The sequence below is a fragment of the Delphinus delphis genome, chromosome 13 (genome assembly GCF_949987515.2).
Source record: "Delphinus delphis chromosome 13, mDelDel1.2, whole genome shotgun sequence".
Taxonomy (NCBI): Eukaryota; Metazoa; Chordata; class Mammalia; order Artiodactyla; family Delphinidae; genus Delphinus; species Delphinus delphis.
This window is the reverse complement of record NC_082695.1, coordinates 72,408,713-72,429,256: the sequence shown is the minus strand read 5'-3', so window position 1 is coordinate 72,429,256 and position 20,544 is coordinate 72,408,713. Positions and strand designations below refer to the sequence as shown.

The 20,544-nt window shown below is 44.5% G+C and overlaps 1 protein-coding gene across 1 annotated transcript in view; it reads left to right on the top strand.

Moving 5' to 3' along the window:
• The first annotated feature begins 8,618 nt into the window (after positions 1–8,618).
• The window catches only part of FECH (ferrochelatase), a 39,186-nt gene continuing 27,260 nt past the window's right edge, over positions 8,619–20,544 (top strand). Inside the window, exons 1-3 of the mRNA XM_060029123.1 lie at positions 8,619–8,772; positions 13,580–13,706; positions 19,679–19,798. Of these exons, the coding sequence (XP_059885106.1) occupies positions 8,706–8,772; positions 13,580–13,706; positions 19,679–19,798 (314 nt within the window). The 5' untranslated portion in view covers positions 8,619–8,705. The remainder of the gene's footprint in view (positions 8,773–13,579; positions 13,707–19,678; positions 19,799–20,544) is intronic.

The window sequence follows — 20,544 nt, the reverse complement described above, 5'->3', positions numbered from 1 at the left end:
AGCTTGAATTCCTTTAAACTTAGAATCCTATTATCTCATTCAGTCCTTCTAAGGAAAAAAGATATTATGATGTACAAATGCTGTCATTCATAGTATTTGCTAATTGCTGGTCAATTCAATGATTCCGTTTCTTATGCTGAAAAGTTTCCTTCTACCTCATAGATTACTACTAACTTGATAAGATGAAGAATATTATCTTTGAAAAAACATTGGTGTACTCTGCAGTTCAAAGATGCTGGTTTCTGGCGTCAAAATATAATGCAGTGTAGCACCCTGGCTCACAGAAATGGTGGTGCTCAAAATTTTAACTTACTCTTTAGGCATTTACTTCCATGTCATGAAGAAAAACATGCTTCTATTACTTTATCGATTTTTCGGTTTTAGACACTCTCTACTGCTCTTCTGCAGAAGATTGCGCTTCTTCCTCTCCCTGTCCCACCATTCATGTGCATGCCTCTCTTCTCCCCCTCTTTCCAGCTTAGTTAAATCATTACTTTGGTTGACCATGTTGTATACTATGATTGCTTTTCCTTTTCTGGCCAACTTTTCATTTTGCCCATAATTAACAGCCATCTTATTTTTTTCTTTATCATTAATTCACTTTCCAAAGATGCTCAGACACATCAGGTGCTCATCAGTTATATCTTCCCATAGAAGCTTCTCTGAGAGCTTGTCTGCTGTAGTGTGAACCAGCCACACTCCAATCTTGAAATATAGTTGTCGTCCTGGGATCTTCTTTCGCTGTCATTCCAGGTATCCCCTTCACCTTTCTCCTCTATGGACAGCCTGTTTTCTGTATCCCATGTTTCCCTGTTCCTTGGTTTACTTCCTCTTTTTGGTGGAGCACATCCTCCAGTATTTTCCTGAGAAAGGGTGCATGGAATGTCAATTCACTGAGAACTTGCCTATCTAAAAAATGTTTTTAATCTATCTTCACATTTAAACCATAGTCTCTATATAAAATTGTGGGTTAAAAAGCATTTTTCCCTCAGAATTTTGAAACCCTGGCTTCCAGTGTTACCATTCTAGCTTCCAATGTTGCTATGGAGAATTCCCAAACATTCTCATACATGGTCCTTTACATATGACCTGTCTATTCTAGAAGCTTGTCCCCATGTTCTGAAATATGATATTCCTTGGGACTGTTCATCATTCTGCTGGGCAGTTGGTAGGCTCTTTAAATTCAGAAAGTCAGGGCCTTCAGTTTTGAAAACTTTCTTAAACTGTTTTTTTTGTGTGTCCCCTCTTTTGTTTGTTTTTCTTTCTTTCTACAACTGCTATTATTCAGATAGTAGACCTCCTTTTATCTTTTTTTTTTTTTTTGCTTGCTATTTTCTGAGAGCTTTCCTCAACTTTTCCCCAGTCCTTCTATTGGATTTTTCATCTCTGTTAGCATAGTAAAATTTTAAAAATTTTTTATTCTGACCTCAGAAAGTTCCATCTTTATGGTCTTTTACTCAAGCTTTCTTCTTCCTGTATGTTTTCTTCTGTTTGCTTGGGTCTCTGTCTTTCTTCTTAGAGGCTTTTTTCAGATGTGAGGTGATACTTGGTTTTCTGCTGAGAATTCCAAATAGCAGATAAAATGCTTTTGAAGTGTGTGGGAGGAGATGTGAGCCCTCCTGTAGGGTGAGCTGCCTGAACTGTTGAGTATGTTGAGTATGGGAGTCCCTGATGTCATCATCCTTAGATCTTTCCTCTTGGGCCGGTTGGATTCCAGATGTCAACACCCTTAGATCTTTCCTCTTGGGCCGGTTGGATTCCAGACTCTTCCCACCTCCTGTGGGGGGAAAGGGGTGAAGAGGGCTATGTGTCCACAACTTCGGTAAGTCTAGTTCCCCAAATCTATCTCAATGTAGCATCTCTCCCTTTCATCCCCACTTCCAGGGCTACCCACTGCTGCCAGTCTGAAACCTCCTAGGGATTCTGCCATGTAAATCCGGATGGTTCTTGTCTTAGGATGGCCATTTTAAGATTCAGGGTTTTTTGAGTTTGCTAAATCATGAACCATTTATCCATCTGCCTTCCAGCTCCCCAAATTTGTTGCTGTCGTTCCTTTTTCTTTTTTCCCCATCATTTTAGGTTTGTGCTTGAAAACAAACAAAACACACCATCACTGTCAGCAACAACAAAACCTCTCTTGACATTTTAGTGGGGTTTGGGGGTCGGAGTGAAATTACATCCATGTGTTCAAGCCCCCATTTTTACCCAGAGATCTTCCCTCTGTATTTGAAGATAAATCAAAAGGGAGTGGACATAGGTGAAAGAGAATAAACATTCAATTATTGTTAGCTATTAAGAAGGACAAATTAGCAAGGAGAGTGATGAATTCTCCGTAAATTGTTTTGTAAAACGAATTAATGATTAGGGCTTCCCTCGTGGTGCAGTGGTTAAGAATCGGCCTGCCAATGCAGGGGACATGGGTTTGAGCCCTGGTCCTGGAAGATCCCACATGCTGTGGAGCAGCTGAGCCTGTGCACCACAACTACTGAGCCTGCACTCTAGAGCCCACAAGCCACAACTACTGAGCCCGCGAGCCACAACTACTGAAGCCCATGTGCCTAGAGCCCATGCTCTGCAACAAGAGAAGCCACCGCAATGAGAAGCCCGCATACCACAACGAAGAGTAGCCCCCACTCGCTGCAACTAGAGAAACCCTGTGCGCAGCAACGAAGACCCAACGCAGCCAAAAATAAATAAATAAATAAACAAATAAATAAATTTATTTTTAAAAAATGAATGGCTGAATGAATGGTCGGTTTCAATCCTTATTTCTATGTAGGTGACCACTACAACTTTCTGTTGGATGGCTGTACCTGTTTGTCCTTCTTGCAATGTAAAACATACTCAGGCAAAAACAAAGACAACATGAAAACAACAAATATAAAAAAGTGCATTCATCTTTGCCTCAAACCAGCTGTCCTGCTGACTAATGTATTTCTCTTTTTTGGTCTCACTACTGCTGAAGAACTTGAATTACCCGATTCTGCCCTCCCTCTAATCTCCAGTGTGCCATTACTTGCCTATTTCTGTCTTCACTTTCCTTGGCCACGCCCCTCAACACCTCTTTTGTGAACGGTGGCCACTGTCTTCTATTTGTTCTCCCTGTCTCTCCTCTCTTATAGCCTGGACCCTGCTTGCTCAATCCTTTTCCTCCGAGCACAGGCTACTCTTCTGCATGACTGTCATGACCACGCATGACTCCCGTTCACCTACCAACAAAGGTCCAATTTCTCAGCACATTCAGTCTCGGTCCTCAGCCTTCTCTCACCACGCTTAGCTCTGAATCCTTTCCAGATGCTGTGCGGTGGCCAAGTGAACGTCTTGCTCTTGGTAATCGTGTGCTCTTCTGCCTTCAGAGTGTCCCCTCACATTCAATATACAACAAGCCTACTTTTCTTGTAAATTCTATACCACCCCGATGAAAAAGCATCCCTGCATCCTCTCAGCCTGAAATCACCACTCATTTTTATCAGGGAAACTTCTGCTCACCTCTTCCTCTCCCACTATAAACAGGTAACTCTACCGGATAAATATAATAATTCCACACAGACCCTCCTCTTAGCTGAGTGAAAGGAACACCTCTAGGCATCAGAATTGGAGAGGAGGGAGTAGAGAGGGTCTCTAAACCAGAGCTGTTAGGTTGGGTATGGGAGTTAGAGGGAGAATTGAACCCAGATAAAGGCACTCGGGGGTATTTTTAAAAGTTATACTAGGGATTCCCTGGTGGCACAGTGGTTGAGAGTCCGCCTGCCGATGCAGGGGACATGGGTTCGTGCCCCGGTCCGGGAAGATCCCACATGCTGTAGAGCAGCTGGGCCCGTGAGCCATGGCCGCTGAGCCTGTGCGTCCGGAGCCTGTGCTCCGCAACGGGAGGGGCCACAGCAGTGAGAGGCCCGCGTACCGCAAAAAAAAAAAAAAAGTTATACTAAAGTATACTATTCGTACAAAAAAGGGCACACATCATAAGAGTGCAACACTACGAATTTTCACAAAGTGAGCACATCATGTACGCAGCTCCTACAGTGCCCACCCTACACCCAGACAGGAAACTGGACCAAGGGCTAGACCCCTCTCTGCATGAAACAGGGACTTGGGGTGCTGGCCCTTCTGTGAAATCTAGAAAACTGGCCCTGTAGCCAGAGAAGGACATGGAAGACTGCCACCTGCCCAGGGCTCTGGACAGGGAATGAAAGCTTGCTGGAAAAAGTCAACTTTCCTGGTTTGAATGTATCTGCAAGGGGCAGCACTACGAAGCCAAGAAATGTCCATAAACCCCATCTAAGCCTGGTGGGACCCTGCAGTCCTGGCAGAGGCAGACCAGAAATGCTCTGGAGGGACCCTCCCACCACCCCGGGGGCAGAGACCTCTCTGGAGAAAAACACTCTTGCCCAATATGATCTCAAAAAGGATTAGAACCCTTAGGAGAAAATGAAATTATTTAGTCATGTGGTACGTGTCTTAATACTGGCGCAAGAGCTCCAGTTTTCTCTCTACACCGCAGGCAAAGTGAACCTTTTGAACCGTAAGCATGGATCGTTCTGTTAGAGGGAGATCACTTGATAAGATGAAGTCTTTCATCACCTAATAGGTCGAAACTCCTTCCCCTCCACCCCACACACGCTGCTCAAGACATGCCGTCTCTTTACTGTCCCTCAAGGCCTTGTTATGGGGTGAACTGTGTCCCTCTCCCTCAAAAAAAACCCCGATATGTTGAAATCCTCCCCTCTGGTACTTGGAAACGTTATCTTATTTACCAGTAGGGTCTTTGCAGATGTAACCAAGTTCTGATGAGGTCAATAGGGTGAGCTCTTAATCCAATATGACTGGTGTCCTTCTAGAAGGGAAGACAGTTATGGGAAAAGAGACACACAGGGAGAAGGCTACATGACCACAGAGGCAGAGATCAGAGAGATGCTACAAGGCGAGGAGAGCCAAGGGCTGCTGGCCACTGCCAGAAGCTAGGAAGAGGCAGGAAAGGATTCTCCCCGACAGACTGCTGAGCGAGCGTGGCCCTGTTGACTCTGACTTGGACTTCCAGCCTCAGAACTGGAAGACAATACATTTCTTTTTTTTTTCAGTACGCGGGCCTCTCACTGTTGTGGCCTCTCCCATTGCAGAGCACAGGCTCTGGACACACAGATTCAGCGGCCATGGCTCACGGGCCCAGCCGCTCTGTGGCATGTGGGATCTTCCCGGACCGGGGCACGAACCCATGTCCCCTGCATCGGCAGGCGGACTCTCAACCACTGCGCCACCAGGAAAGCCCCCATTTCTGTTGTTTTAAGCAGCCTGGTTTGTGGTATTTTGTTCCAGCAGCCCCAGGGAACTAATACAAGCCTCAAATGTGTTCCAGCACTTTCTGATCCCTCTGCTTGCAAAGCCCTTCCACAGAGAACCTCCCTCACCCCCCACAGGCCCCTGTTCAACTGGCATCTTTGCGGAGAGGCCCTGTCCCACTGCACCTCCGAAACTAACATTTCCTGCCTCTCTCCATTCCTTTGCCTCATTTATTATTTTTCTTCATGGTTCTTAGTCACAGCTAACCTTATGGTATGGATCTTTTGTTTATTGTCTGCCTTGCCTTCTAGAATGTAAGTTGCATGAAAGTAGAGATAGTCCAATTCATTGCTGTAATGCTCAGTGCCCACCACGTGCCTGACCTAGGCATGCCCTCCATACATATTTGTTTCATAAATGAATGAGCTACTTGAGAGTACAGTTTATTTTTTTATCCTTCCCAGTATCCGATATAATGCTTTGCTCATAGTAGACTCTCAGAAAATATGTGCACATGAACTAATAAACCCATCATCACTAGTGGGCTTAAGGCTCTGCGTGGTTAAGAGTGGCAGTCAAAATACACATCGCATTGACCTGCATTTGGTGGCCTCTTTGCTTAAAACAGTTGTGGGGACAATCGGTCAGGTTTCTCTGAGTAATCATCAGAGCTCACCATTTGTCTGCTTCACCCAGCCACTGTGTCTCTTGCACTGAAAGCCCCCATCCTCGCCCTGTTGTTCTGATTAAGGAGACAGAATTGAGTAATCTAAATTTAGTTTGTGTAGCTCAGAGGTGCCAATCATGGCAAATAATGAATTAGGGGACCTCCCCCCACCCCTTTCCTGAAGCACTGAGCTGAAACCAACGAATTCATTTTATTTAGGATCACAGGCTGGATTCTGAGTGCTGTCTGTGAGAAGAGAATGCTTTCTTCACTAATTAAGTCACCAGAGCTCAGGCAAACCCTCTCCCGGGTGGTGGGAGTGCTGCTTATCTGAGTTGGCCCAGAGAATGTGCTTTCTGTTTGTTAAGGGAAGTGGTTATAATTTTGGTACAGATATTTAAGCCAGAAAAAATGCATTTATATACACATACATATGTGTATATATACATATATATATAAATCTCATATAGTTTTATAAATTTCTTTAGCCTTTCAAGGGCTTTCTGGATTTCTTAGTAAAACCCGTATTTAGAATTCACATCTTCTGATTTAAGGGCTGTGTTGCCTATCAGTTTTCAAAAGGACCCATATAAAGCATATTTTATCTGTTTTCACTTCAAAAGAACATAAAAATTTACTCACTGAAAAGCTGTTGTATTTGATGCTTTTTGTAAGAAATAAGCCATAGATTAGAAATAACAAATGTCCTGAAGAGCTCTTTGGGGAAAAATAATGAAGTTCTGTTTCCATTTGTAACCTATGAGTCTTAATATGTGTGTCGGGAGGTTTTATACATGAGTATACTTTTGAATGAGGTTTTTAAGAGTCAGTAAAAGGAAAATGAATGAAATGGTGCTGATTCATGTTTTAAAATGTTATTATGTTGATATAGTTAATAAAACATGGTTTGTTAGTTCCTTTTTTTTTCTGGCCAGATACAAATTTAACTTGCCCCAATGTTGATTACATGAGATTTGGTACCTTTATGCCTTGTCACTAATCATCAGCATTTCCCTGGGAGGGACCAGAAGACCCCTGCTATCTCCACTTAGCAGGAGCGGTACAGCACCCGGGATGGAAGGGTGACTTATCCTGGGCCTCCTGAGCCAAGAAGAGCCCACATAGCTCAGTAATTAAAAACCCTGGGCTTTTTCTACTTCTCTGGCCTTGTCGACACTTTTTCCAGCACAGCATTTCAAACTGTAAAGACGTTTTGTGTAGTTGATTTAAAAGCAATGCGTTTAGGCTTTAGGTAGAGGAGTATATTATCTATAAAGATCACCTCTTCAAAGGGCAAATTAAACTAATGTAATTTTCATTCTGAGAATGGAGAGCTAGCAAAATGTATAGGAAAGCAGTTGATACGAGGAGCAAGTTTTACTGTCTGTTTCTCAGGGGACACCTCTTGCCTGATTTGAAGATCGTGTAGATAATATGAAAGGCAATCCACTTAAGTTGACATTTTACACCAAGCTGAAAACCAGAAAGAGGATCCACTTTAATAATAAATAAACGAATTCAATCAAGAGCATACATTTTAGCTACAGAAAACTGGTTTTGCACTCAATCTAGACTCCATTTTCCTGGAATGTTCCACGTGGCTTGCCCCCTTACTTCCTCAGGTCTTTGCCCAAATGTCAATGAGGTCTTCTCTGACTCATCTATTTCAAATCGCACTAGCCTCCCCTCCCTCATCTCCCTTACATAGCTTCATTCTTTCTAACACTCATCATCACCCTAAATACTACATATTGTGATTATTTTCTGTCTCTCCCCTAATCCCTATGTAAGCCCCTTGTCTGCTCTGTTCACTGCTGTTTCCCCAGTGCACACAGTAGGTGCTCAATACTTGTTCAGTGAATGAAAGAATGGTGCCTGACACCTTTCTATTCCAAAGGTTGGTCTTGTACTTCGAGACGCACTGAGCATTAGGGCCAGGTGGGCGGGCAGAGGTGTGGGAATGCAGCAAGGGCTAGAAATGCGGGGGGCACCTGTTCCGTGCGTGGGATTGGGGCCAGGCAGTCACCCTGCGAAGGTGCACAGACATGATACTGACAGACCTCACCGTACCAGCCCACCAAAAAATGTGTTTGCCGGACTGGCCTTCACTTTTCCTAATGCTATCACGTTAGCAGCCTAATGTTTGCTTTCTGGTCCCAGCTGTGAAACTCTGCTGCATAGAGATACTACAGAGGAACTTAACAAGTATGTCATGAGTGTCTGATATAAAATAATTCCTTTTCTCATTCTGAAAACAAAGCAAAATAAAACAGGGTCGGTACAGTTGTGCTGTAACTAGGCCACAAAACTGGAGAATTGAGGCAAAAGCATTGTCATATGTAAGTGATAGTAGTGGAAATGTGAAGAAAGTTCTTTGCGTTGTCATGGCTGCAGTTCCTGCCTTGGTCAGGTGGGCGCATGCAACCAGGGCGTTCGTTCAGGGCGACCCGCACGGAATTTTGGTGGTTTGGGTGGAAGGTGCCAATTGCACAGCCTGGGACCCTTTCTCTACCCGGGGCACCTCGCTGCTGCAGGGCGGGCTCCCGGGGAGGGGCGTGTCTCCACCTGGCCCCGCCCCTGAAGCCCCGCCCCTGCCCGGCACCAATGAGCGGGCGCACAGCCCGGGCGCAGGGAGTGGCCGCGCCTGATAAGGAGGCGTGGGTCGTGGGTGCTGAGGTCTGCTGCTAGCTGTTGGTGGGGCCCGCGCCTGGGTGTGCTGCAGCGGGAGGAACCCAGGTCCCGGGCCGAGGCTGCCCCGGGAATGGTTTTAGTCAGCACAAACATGGCTGCGGCCCTGCGATCTGCGGGCGTCCTGCTCCGCGATCGGCGTAAGTGGGGCTGTCGCGGCCGCCGCCGAGGCGGGGACAGCGGGCAGCTGGCGCTGGGGTCCCCGGGCCTGGGAACTTCCAAGGAGCGGCGGCGGGCTGCGCAGGAAGCTGCCCGCGGCGGGGCGAGGGGCGGAGAAAGGATCCGGAAAGGGGCGCTCCACTGGGAGGGGCGAGAGTGGGTTACGTGGGTCCCCCGAGGACCCTGAGAGGCCGCGGGGAGGGGTCCCGGAGTCACATCGGTCAGCTGGGTGGCCGTGAGCAGTGGCTGAATTTCTAAGAGCCTTAGTTCTTATCTGTAAAATAAGAATAATGATAGTCGCAGGATTGTTGTGATTTCGGGAGGCAGAGTGTGTTAAGGGCCTGCCACAGACAGTACCGTTGGCATCATTATCCTCATTATCACCATGGGCATCTACCCTGGGGTTCCCTCTCTGGTGGTGGAGGTCACACTGTGTCCACTGCTGCCCTGGCCCCTGGCGTCACCCGGTGCTCACTTGTCCTTGGCAGCAGGACCCACCGCGGGGCAGCTCAGGCTAGTATTTTCTAGAGATATTTGGAGAAGAAATAAGACCCATGGACAACCTCACACTTTTCTGATACAGACGTGAATGTAGGTTGTGTCCACAGGATGAGCGGACGGGACTCTGGTTCAGACACACCTGGCTGGGTCACTAGCTCTGCAGCATTCCTGTGACCCCCCTGAGTGAGGCTACCTCATAGGCTTGCCGTGAAGATTAGCAGGATACAGGTAAAGCCTGTAGCACAGTCCCTGGCACACAGTAGGTACATAGATAACCTCAAAATGTTCAGTTATTATTATGTAAAAGGCTGCCACCTACTAAGATGCTTGATTTGTATATTTGAATGATGACTGGACACAGACCTGACTTTTTTTTCTAAGAAGTTCCCTAATTCATCAATCTGTCACCTACTGAAAAGGAGTGGAGAGTCCACTCTGAACCTCCATATCTTATTACAGGTGCCTTTGTTGGAAAAATAATAACCCAGTGTCAATGACAATCAGGTCACTAAGGGCAGTGGGAGACGAAAGACATTATCTTTTAAGAAAAGGAAGCACAATGCCAGTAACGGGGCTGAAAGAAGTATCAAATTAGTCTTTTCTTTCACTGACCCTTCCTGTGGCAAAGAAAGTCTGACAGGCTCAAGAGTTGAGGTCATAGAACAATATGAGAAACTTTAAATGCTTTGTTGTCCAGGTTATAAGTAACCAAGTGGAAGGATTCAGAAACCACAGCAGAAGTAGATTTGAAGTTCAATTGAATTACAGACTCTGATTTTAGATGTAGTTATAATACTTCATCTTGTTTTATATGAAGGGATTAACATCTGGGTTAGAAAAAATTGAGTAGTATTTCTCAAAATGAATTCTCAAAGTAGAAAAGCAAAGTTTTACACTCTATGTTTTTAGCATAGTACAGAATTAATAAGAAACGCCCTAGTATATATGTATATAGTATATACGTATATTTTAGAAAGTTAATAGAATAAAGAATTATTGTTTCTTTGTGACATTTGCTTTCCAGATTTTTTACGTTAGGCATATATGTCTTTTGTAATTGGAAAAATCCAATCTAGAATAATAAAAAAGAATATCAATGTTTAAATTAATACATGAAAACATTCTGGCTCCATACTAGAAAAATAACAATTTTTTTCTTAAAGCCTCCCCTCGCCAAGTGTTTATTAATAGTTACAATACAGAACCTTATTTCCGTTAATTTTTAAAATGATACTCACGTTTATAAGGACCTTTTGAAATAATCTTCATCTGCTGTGTGATAGAAAAGGGCTGCATTAGGTACTTGTGTATCTTGTTTTCTACCCTCCCACGTACCACCCCCAAGCATCCAAAATATTAAATAATAGTTTTGGAGAATCACTTGATACCCATGAACTTCTTAAGTTACAGGTATACTTTTGAATGATTCACCTATTGGGTGTGTCCAGGAATTAATGACGTTTTGTTTTCTTACATCATCTTTTCTGCATATCCCTTGGTTTTATAGCTTTTATTGTTTGTAGGCCTTCCAAAGGTAGACCAGTTGTCCATGCCAAGAGTAGGGTTAGAGTTACCTGGTCTTAGTTCATAAGTGGGCAGATCCTTAGTATTGAGTGTTCTTACTTCATGCATTGTGCCAGACACTGTTCTTGGGGCTGGACATAGATTTTTTAAAATTTTCCTAATCTTTACAACAGCCCTGCAAGTTTGGCCTTATCACGGTTTTACAGATGAGAAAAGTGAGGCTTGGAGTAGCTCAGTGAGTTGCCCAATTACTGTCACACAGCTTGTTTGGTCCTATCTGGAATTTCTGCTCAGATCTCTCTAGCTCCAGAACACACACTACACCACACGATGCTGCCTGTGCCTTCGAATTTCTCTTAAGCTGTGAGCTGAGTGCATTCAGGAGTCTCATTTGGGTCTTTGAATAATTACTTTAAACTCCTTTAGCTAGATTAGTACTAATCATTTGGTAGGAGATACTCTGTTTTTCTGGAGTCTTCAGATCATCAGGGGAGAGGAGTGTTTTAGAGAAGTCCTTGAGAGGTGGGTGTGTTAACCCTATGTCCTGAGCAGAAAGGATCCATCATTAGTATCACCTTCTTTGAGAATTTATTTAACCTCAGAGAAGAGAATTTTGTAAGTAGAGGGCATGGCAATAGTTTTCGGCAGCTTGAAAACCTACCAGCTCCCAAACTGTACTAAGCAATGCCAATGTACTGGTTGGAGACTCTAGTCTCATCCTTATTCCCCACCCCTACCCCACCCCCTTTTAAAGTTTGCAGGAGGAAATCTTATTATATTACCAGCAGTCAAATTATGTAATGCCAAAGTTCTATTCTGATACCCCATGGAATCTGATATAACCTCATTTATATAAGGAATTGCAGACATCGCAGCTTGATTGAGAACCTGGTTAAATCTCATCGTGCAGTTCAGAATTGAACTTGTCTGAAATAAGGAGATGTGAGTTGGTTTGAGACTTCATGTGAGCGGAATTGAAGTTCTTTATGTCAATCTTTGCACTTCTGCTTTGAGTTAATAAGGATTTTTCAGCTCAAGCTCACGTAATTGGCTCTGTTGGGAATGTGCACAATCTGGACAGTTGGAAATCTAAGTGGCCTGGAAATATCACTCTCCTATATTTTATAGACCTGCTAGGTGATTAAAAAAAAAAAAGAAAAAAAAATCAGAGAAGGTGTAGTCCCTATGCTCTAGACACTTACCAAGGAAAATAATACTGGTACCAACATATGAGGCAGGCCCTGTGAAGAGTGCTGCACTGGCCTTATCTGCTGTAATCTTTACACGGATGCAGATAACAGGGTTTCACCATTTTACAGCTGGGGAAACTAAGGCTCAGAAAGATTATAACCCAGCCCCAGTGACATTACTAGTAAGTGGCAGAACTGGATTCAGAGTCGGGTCCGTTGGTCCACAGTCCGGGCTCCTCACCAGAACACCTTTGACTTGTAAGTAGGAGGTGGGTAGAAGGAGACTGATCTCAGGCTGGTTTCAGACCCGCTGGTTTGAGACTGGGGAAGGGAGGTTGTGTGTATACTGCGGGGCATGGTAGTAACTACTGTCCTGCATTTTGCCATCTTGAGTACCTACTGTGTGGTTTCAGTTTAATTTCACTCTGTGTTGTTTAAGGATGAGTACCCTTCATGCTATAACTGGGTATGGCCCATGGACTCCTCGATCCAGATAGGCTCTCCAGGCCCACAACTAACTTTGTGGTGCCCAGGACAAGACCCGTATACAGCAAGCTAACAGACTGTGAATTATGTTCTGTTCTGCTGTGCTGACAAGTAGACCTTGCTAACGGCCTGGAAGGGTGAACTCTTGAACTCTTCACAGTTCCTGCAGAAATGCCGCGGCCTTGAGAAAGTTGCCTCGGGCGGGCAGACTTCCCTGCTTCTCTTCCCACTCCTGGCCTGCCCGGCATGGTGAAGAGTCTTGTGCATACTCCAGTGTGTATGTATGTTCAAGCTCCATTCTTGACCCTATGAACAGCCACCAGTTGGCTACCCTTCAGATCAAGAATTGCTTATACTGATGGTGCGATCTGCCGTCAGGAGGATGGATGCAGGAAAGAGGCCTGCGCCAGACCCTGGAAGTGGAGCTTTGGGGGCATGGAATTCTGAGGTCCTGGGTCCTGGGAGCCTGGTCAGGAATGGGGGGCATGGACTCTGGGGGTCCATGAATCCTTGGCCATGCAGATGGCATACCCCATGGGGCAGGGTGCAGAAGGAGGCGGACCAGAATCGGCCCTTGAAAGCAGAGCACCTCCGTCCCCCGGCCCTTGTCAGAGTCCAAGGGCAATTCTGGGGTTCTTAGTTCTGGTACTGTATTGGAGAAGGCTAGGAGGCAGACATGAGATCTGTGCAAGTGGTGGGAAACGGGCCCAGTTTCCACTCCTTAAATCAGTGTTTCTTAACCTTTTCTGCAGGCTCCTCACCTTTCATATGAGCAGTATGCTGCCGTCATAGCATGCATGATCTCATGAGGGATCATATCAAAAGCGGCGGCCAAGGCAGTGAGAGGAGGTGTGTGTGGCTTCCAAAAAGCCTCCATGCAAGTCCTGTAAGCCATCCTAGGGGACGCCATCCCACCCCTCAGAGAGGTCTTAAGAGCCTTCACCCGCCTGCAGTGAAATGCTGGGGAAATCACCTCTGCTGTAGCATCTCTATTAAATTTTAGATCCAGGAATTATGCTCTGAGGACCTCTTCAAAAGCAATTACTTTCCAGCTAGATTTCATGCTGCCACTTTACTTTTGTCACAGTGGTATATGGTGGCTCAAGGGCCTGTCAGCCACGGAGGTGCCAGTCGAGTGCAGCCACAGCAGCAGCTGCCACAGAAACAGCCCAACGTGCCAGAAGCCCCAGACCTCAAGTTCAGCCGGGGAACAGGTACGAGTCTAATTTTAGGTACTAATAAGGATTTCTCTTTCTTGACGCAAACACCGGTGGATACCAGCTACCTAGGAGCAGAGGTGTTGGGAAAACCCAGCATGTAAGGAGTGGTGTGTTATTTTCCTGGCTTGCTTTCAATAGCTGTGAAACTTATAGATTGCACCCCCAATTAAGGCTTTAAAAGTGTTTTTGAATTTTGATAGATTTTTTACATTTTCTGTTAAAATTTTTTTCCCCAGCTTTATTGAGGTCTGGTTGACAAATAAAAATCCCACAGGGCTTTTGTTAAAGGACACAGAGTTGAGTACAAACAATCTGCAAATCGTGTGGGGATTTAGTTTTGGAATATGTCCCATAACAGAAATTATGTGTATGCCGGAAATATGTTTATGAACCTAACATGATTATACTTATGAAATACATCTCCTGTGCAGGAAAAGGAATAACGAATCCACCAAGAATTTCTGTAGTAAACTGTTAAGGCAGTGAATATTATTGTAAATGCCATAATGTGATTTACAGTTTATTAAAGAAACAAAGTACGTTCCCTACCTCACCTCTGCTGTTCGCGGGTGGACGTCAGCAGGCATGGCGTTGCTACTGGGCGTCCTCTTCAGTATCAAGAGGCCACAGCTGTTTTCAAGTCTTCCTCTGGTACAGAGGCAACAGAAGACTGCAAAGGTCGCTTTTTAGATGAGTGCACAGATAGGAGTAATGCACTTTAACACTGGGCAGAGAGAAAGTAGCTGTGAACTATTAACGCCTTGACCTTTCTGGTAGACCAGATGTTCCACGAGAGCTTTACAGCTTTGAAAATAGTCATATTTTGTGTTTGTTACTTATAATTGTGTGATCCTGGGTATGATGATGGAGCACTTAGTGAACTGAGGTTTGTTGGGGTTAGAGCAGTAGGGTGGGGTCCCAAATCATCTCCTTTCAACTCTCCGGCCTCCTGAAAAACAACATGTGGGAAGGGAGACAGGAAGCACAGACACTGTCTCCATCCTGGGGGCATGCCCAGCAGGATGCCACTCCTCCTTGCCCCCCACGGCCCCTCTTTTCTCACCTCAGCCATAGTACAAAGTGCTTTAAGTATTTAGGGTTTGGGGTAAGTATTTGGTGTAAACTGAAGAACTGATTGGACGTGGAACCCTGGGAGAAAAATTATTTAATTACTATGTTATCCTGGTGGCAAAAGTCAACAACATAAATTGCCTTAAGGGCTTCCCTGGTGGCGCAGTGGTTGAGAGTCCGCCTGCCGATGCAGGGGACACGGGTTCATGCCCTGGTCCGGGAAGATCCCGCATGCCGTGGAGTGGCTGGGCCCGTGAGCCATGGCCGCTGAGCCTGCGCGTCCAGAGCCTGTGCTCTGCAACGGGAGAGGCCACAACAGTGAGAAGCCTGCGTACCGCAAAAATAAATAAATAAATAAATCGCCTTAAGATTAAATTATTAAAATTGAATAAAAATCTAAAAAGACTCCCAAATTCTAGTAAGTAACTTTATATCATATTTATACAAAAGAAATCGGTTCATTTTAGAAAATACAGACAGGAAAAAAAAAATCACTGATAATCTCACCACCCAGTATTTTGTCTCTATACCTGTATCTATTAATATTTACTCAGTATATATTTATCATAATGTGATAATACTACATATATTATTTTTATAACTTCCTCTTTTTATTTAATGTCTACTACATAACTGTAAAAAGTCTACATAATTTTTATAGCCTAAGAGTATTTTATTAAATCTTAATTTATTTATCCAATCTCATGTTATGGGGCACATAGGTTATTTCTGGGTTTTAAATATTAGAGATGATGGGGCTTCCCTGGTGGCGCAGTGGTTGGAATTCTGCCTGCCGGTGCAGGGGACATGGGTTCGTGCCCTGGTCCGGGAAGATCCCACATGCTGCGGAGCGGCTGGGCCCGTGAGCCATGGCCGCTGAGCCTGCTAGTCCGGAGCCTGTGCTCTGCCACGGGAGAGGCCACAGCAGTGAGAGGCCTGCATACCGCAAAAACAAAAACAAACAAACAAACAAAAATTAGAGGTGCTGAAGTGGTGAGTGTCTTTGTGAGTCATTCTGATGCCAGATATGATGAAGGCCTCGTGCTGCTTAGTGCTCAGACTACTCTAGACAATGCTACACTACAAATTTGTCCTCAAAGGGCTGAGTGGTACATGTTTTCAGGCTTCGTGGGGCCATTTGGTCTTCTTTGCTGCTATTCACCTCCCCCATCATAATGTGAGAGCAGCCACAGGTGATACGTAAACAAATGACTGGAACTCTGTTCCAATAAAATGTTTTTTTAAAAAATTTATTTTATTTATTTATTTTTGGCTGTGTTTGTGTTGGGTCTTTGTTGCTGCGTGTGGGCTTTCTCTCGTTGCAGCGAGCGGAGGCTACTCTTCGTTGCGATGTGTGTGCTTCTCATTGCAGTGGCTTCTCTTGCTGCAGAGCATGGGCTCTAGGTGCACGGGCTTCAGCAGTTGTGGCTCATGGGCTCTAGAGCGCAGGCTCAGTAGTTGTGGAGCACGGGCTTAGTTGCCCCGTGGCATGTGGGATCTTCCCGGACCAGGGCTCGAGCCCGTGTCCCCTGCATTGGCAGGCAGATTCTTAACCACTGAGCCACCAGGGAAGCCCTGTTCCAATAAAACTTTATTTACAAAAGTAGGCAGGGGGTGTGTGGGTAAATTTGACCCATGGACTGGAGTTTGCCAAACCCTGTTCCAGAGGCAGCATAGATCCTCTGGCCAATTACATCTTGGAGATTTAATGAAGAGCTGGGATTTGTTTTTTATCTTGATGATGACTCTATATAGTAGAATAGAATTAATCTGTTCCTTTGTTAATTGATGAGCTTAAGTTTTGGTTTGTCCAATTAATAGTTCAAAGGAAAAACCTCATATTTTGAGAGTGCAAGAATATAAATGGCAAAATGTGGCAACCTTTTCAAATGAGAAGCTTTCAATGTGTTTGCCGTACACGCTTTTATATTCAGACAAGGGGAACTTGACCATTCAGACTTTGGTGTCAGATGTTCTGTGTCTGGAGGGGAGAAGAGACAGCAACCCTTGACTAAAGCTTTGCAGTTCACATTCGGGAATAGAGGGATGTTGGACTAGGGCTTCCTAATGCGCCATTCGTCATGCACAACACAGTTTTGAATTAAGTGCAAGCGTATTTAGGTATTTTCATGTATAAGATCAACATGGTTTGCAAAACATGGGTTTGCAGGGTAGAGTAACATCCCATTTAAAGCCACTCTTGTTCTGAGCTCAGGTGTTATAGATGAAAAACAGTTCTAAATCCTGTTTGCACATTGATGCCCTCTGTGGCTTAGGTAAGTCTCTTAGCGTGGGGTTTCTTAACCAGTAATCTGTTAACTGGCAGCAATCCATGGCAAAATGCACTTAATTTATTGTGAGTCACAGCTTTTGAGGGTGAGAGACAGAATCCCAGAACACCAGTGGCCTAAGTAGAAAGATTAAGGGAATATTACAATTTCACAATATAATGAATCTGGGATTTTCAGGTATCAAGAAAACAAAACACCAGTTTGTTAATTCATTGATAGGACTTCTGGCCCGAGGGGGTAGAAAAGTTATGGAACAACAACAACTTCAATGTGGTTGCTTGGTTTAGTAAAAAGAGATTAAACCCCTTTCCTCTAACACAGTGATTCTGAGCAGAGGGTGGGACGGGGGATCATTTTTGTCCCTGACACATATTTGGCAATGTCTGGAGACATTTTTGGTTGTCACAGCTGGGGTAGGGTGTGTGCTGTTGCCATCTAGTAAGTAGAGGCAAGGTTGCCACTAGACCTCCTACAAAGCACAAGACAGTCCCACAACAAAGGATTGTCCAGCCCCCAATGTCAGCAGTGCTGAGGTCAAGAAACCCTGGCCTAAGACAGTGATGCGAAAAAAGTGAATTTGCTTAATCTATATAATGGGGTCTAAATTAGAAAATCCCTGAGTTCATTGTAATGCAGCACTTCCCTTTCCCCAGAAATTGGTTCTTATTTTGAAAACTTAGGCTGAGAATTCAGATTTCTACTTCATCCACCTATACTATGTTTGATCAAGAAAATGGTTTCTACTTGTATAAATTTGATACACTCTGTTGCCTAAAATTATTGCCAAACATTATTTTTTTAAAAATTACAATTAAAATGTCATCATGATATCATTAGCTTTAGAACACTTTAAGAGCAATCTTCCAAACGAGACCCATCTCAGCAGGATTGCGGTAGTCACTGCATTAGCTAGAGGTGGTCTTGGCGTAGGAGATTTAGAAAGTAGCCCCCTCGGCATTTGTAATAATGGTGTTTTAAATCGACATCAGCCTGCTTGTTCCTCGGCTGCTTTATCAAGAGTGAGTGGAGAGGATACCCATATGCTGGAATATTATTCAGCCACGAAAGGGAAGGAAGTACTGATTCATGCTACAATACGGATGAACCTTGCAAATTTTATGCTGAGTGAAAGAAACCAGACACAGAAGGCCACATATTATGATTCTATTTCTGTTAATAGGCAAATCCATAGGCCCAGAAAGTAGATTAGTGGTTGCCAGGGGTGAAGGGGAGGGAGAATGGGGAATGGCTGTAACGGATAAGTGGGGTTTTGGGGGCTGAGGAAAATGTTTAGGAATTAGATAGCTGTAATGGTTGCCTAACCTTGAGCATATATTAAAAAACACCAAATTGTACAGTTTAAAATGGCAGGTGTTATGGTATGTGAATTATATCTAAATGTTTACAGTGCACAAGAAGGAAAAAAAGGATGAGTAGAGAAGCACTCCTTGTCCTTTCTTTTCCCCACCGGCAGCCTCTTTCACTCCTGTCACAGGAGGAAAGACAGGCCCGCAGTTCTCCACGCTCCCATCTCAGGCTTTGACCTTGTGGCTCCGACCAGAGTCATGGTCTTCTGGTGGCTCCCCGAAGCTCAGGGGAGACACTTGGTCCTGCTCTGGCTCCATCTTGCCCGCTGGCTGGTTTAGGAATAGAGAACTCATCCTGGCCTGGCTCACTTCGGCAGTGCAGGCCTCAGAGCAGCTCTGGATTTTATAAGTTTACATTTTTGCATAGTCCTTTTTAAAAAAAATTTCCCAGAAGCTGCATGACTTTCTTTTTGTTTCCTTTTGCTCATCCAGTGGTTGATTCTTTAGCCTGGGACTAATCTGAACAATTCAGAACAGTGTTTTACAGGAATTACCTAAGTAGTGGGTTTTAGATGAAGGATGGCGAGGTGAGTGTAAAGTGAGAAACGTAGTTTATCACAGCAGGGGACACTGAGCAGGAGTAAAGGCGGGCTCTGGAGAAGGAAGCAGAGTAGCAAGAAATAATTTAAGCCATTAATAGTTTAATAATTAACTAAAGAGAAGGGAGTAAATAAGGGCTGATAGTTTCCTGGGGAGGTTTAAAATTATAGGGAAACCCACGGCTCCTCTGTGTAGAATAGAACCTACTGTTTGTGGCAGCTTATGCTGAATAAGTACATTATGCACTTAATTCTCAAAATAACTTTTTGAGGTAATTGGTGGACTCTCTATTTTACAGATGAGGAAACTTAAGCTTGGAGAGATCAGGTAACCTGTGTAGGCACGAGGCAGTCATATGAACAAGTGTTTCAGCCTCAGGACAATTTTAGGTTTACACCTTGACCCTCAGCCCCCAAAGAATGGGATCTTTGTTCAGGGCTGACAGTTTAATAGAGGAATATTTGGAGCCCAGGGAAAGTCCAGGGACAGGGATGGAGCTAGACGGTGAAGGTCAGAGTCTGAGCTGGGACCTTGGACTGTGCAGAGCTGGAGGCCTCATGTGTTCACTGGGATGGCAGTGAAGAGATCTGTAGCTTTGCATCTTTGCATTGAACAGATTAGATGAGAGTTTGCTAGCAGAAACAAAATTCTACCCTAGAAGTGTTACAAATCAATTGTTGCCTTTTGATTTACGTAGGAAGCCGAAAACTGGAATACTAATGCTGAACATGGGAGGCCCTGAAACCGTCGGAGAAGTTCACGACTTCCTTCTGAGGCTCTTCTCGGATCGAGACCTCATGACACTTCCTGTTCAAAAGTAAGATACATGTAAATGCCTATACTTATCCATAACCTGTGCAGTGCATTTTGCCTTCCATGTATCTCAGTTCTGTAGTTAAAAAATAAATAAACGGTTTTAGTGCACATCTGGTAGTGCTAGAGCAGCATTCTTATTTTCTATTAGTTATGAGAAGGCTATGATGTAAGAAGAATTGTAGGGGATAGAGAAAGCAAGTTAGCGAGGATTCCCCTTGGGCCGTTTCCTTCCCAGAGCTCTGGAAATTGCAGCGGTCTGGACACAGCTGAAGGAGCTATAAAGATGTATTTGTACTTAACTAACACTCAGGGAAGCCACGAGTATTATTCATTGGTGCTGTGGAATTGAGTTCTTGCCATCCTTCTTCCCTTCCTTTCATTGTTTCCTCCCTCTTTTCTTTCTTTATTTTTTTTTTGAGGTATGATTGATATTTGCTGTATATTTTGATGTGTATGACTGAGTTTCACAATATCTTTTTTTAAAAATTGGAGTATAATTGCTTTACAATGTTGTGTTAGTTTCTGCTGCACAGTGAAGTGAGTCAGCTATATGCATACACATATCCCCTCCCTCTTGGACCTCCCTCCCTCCCACCCCTATCCCCTATCCCACCCATCTAGGTCATCACAGAGCACCCAGCATAGGGTTTTGTTTTTTTTTTTTTGCGGTCCGCGGGCCTCCCACTGCTGTGGCCTCTCCCGTTGCGGAGCACAGGCTCCGGACGCGCAGGCTCAGCGGCCATGGCT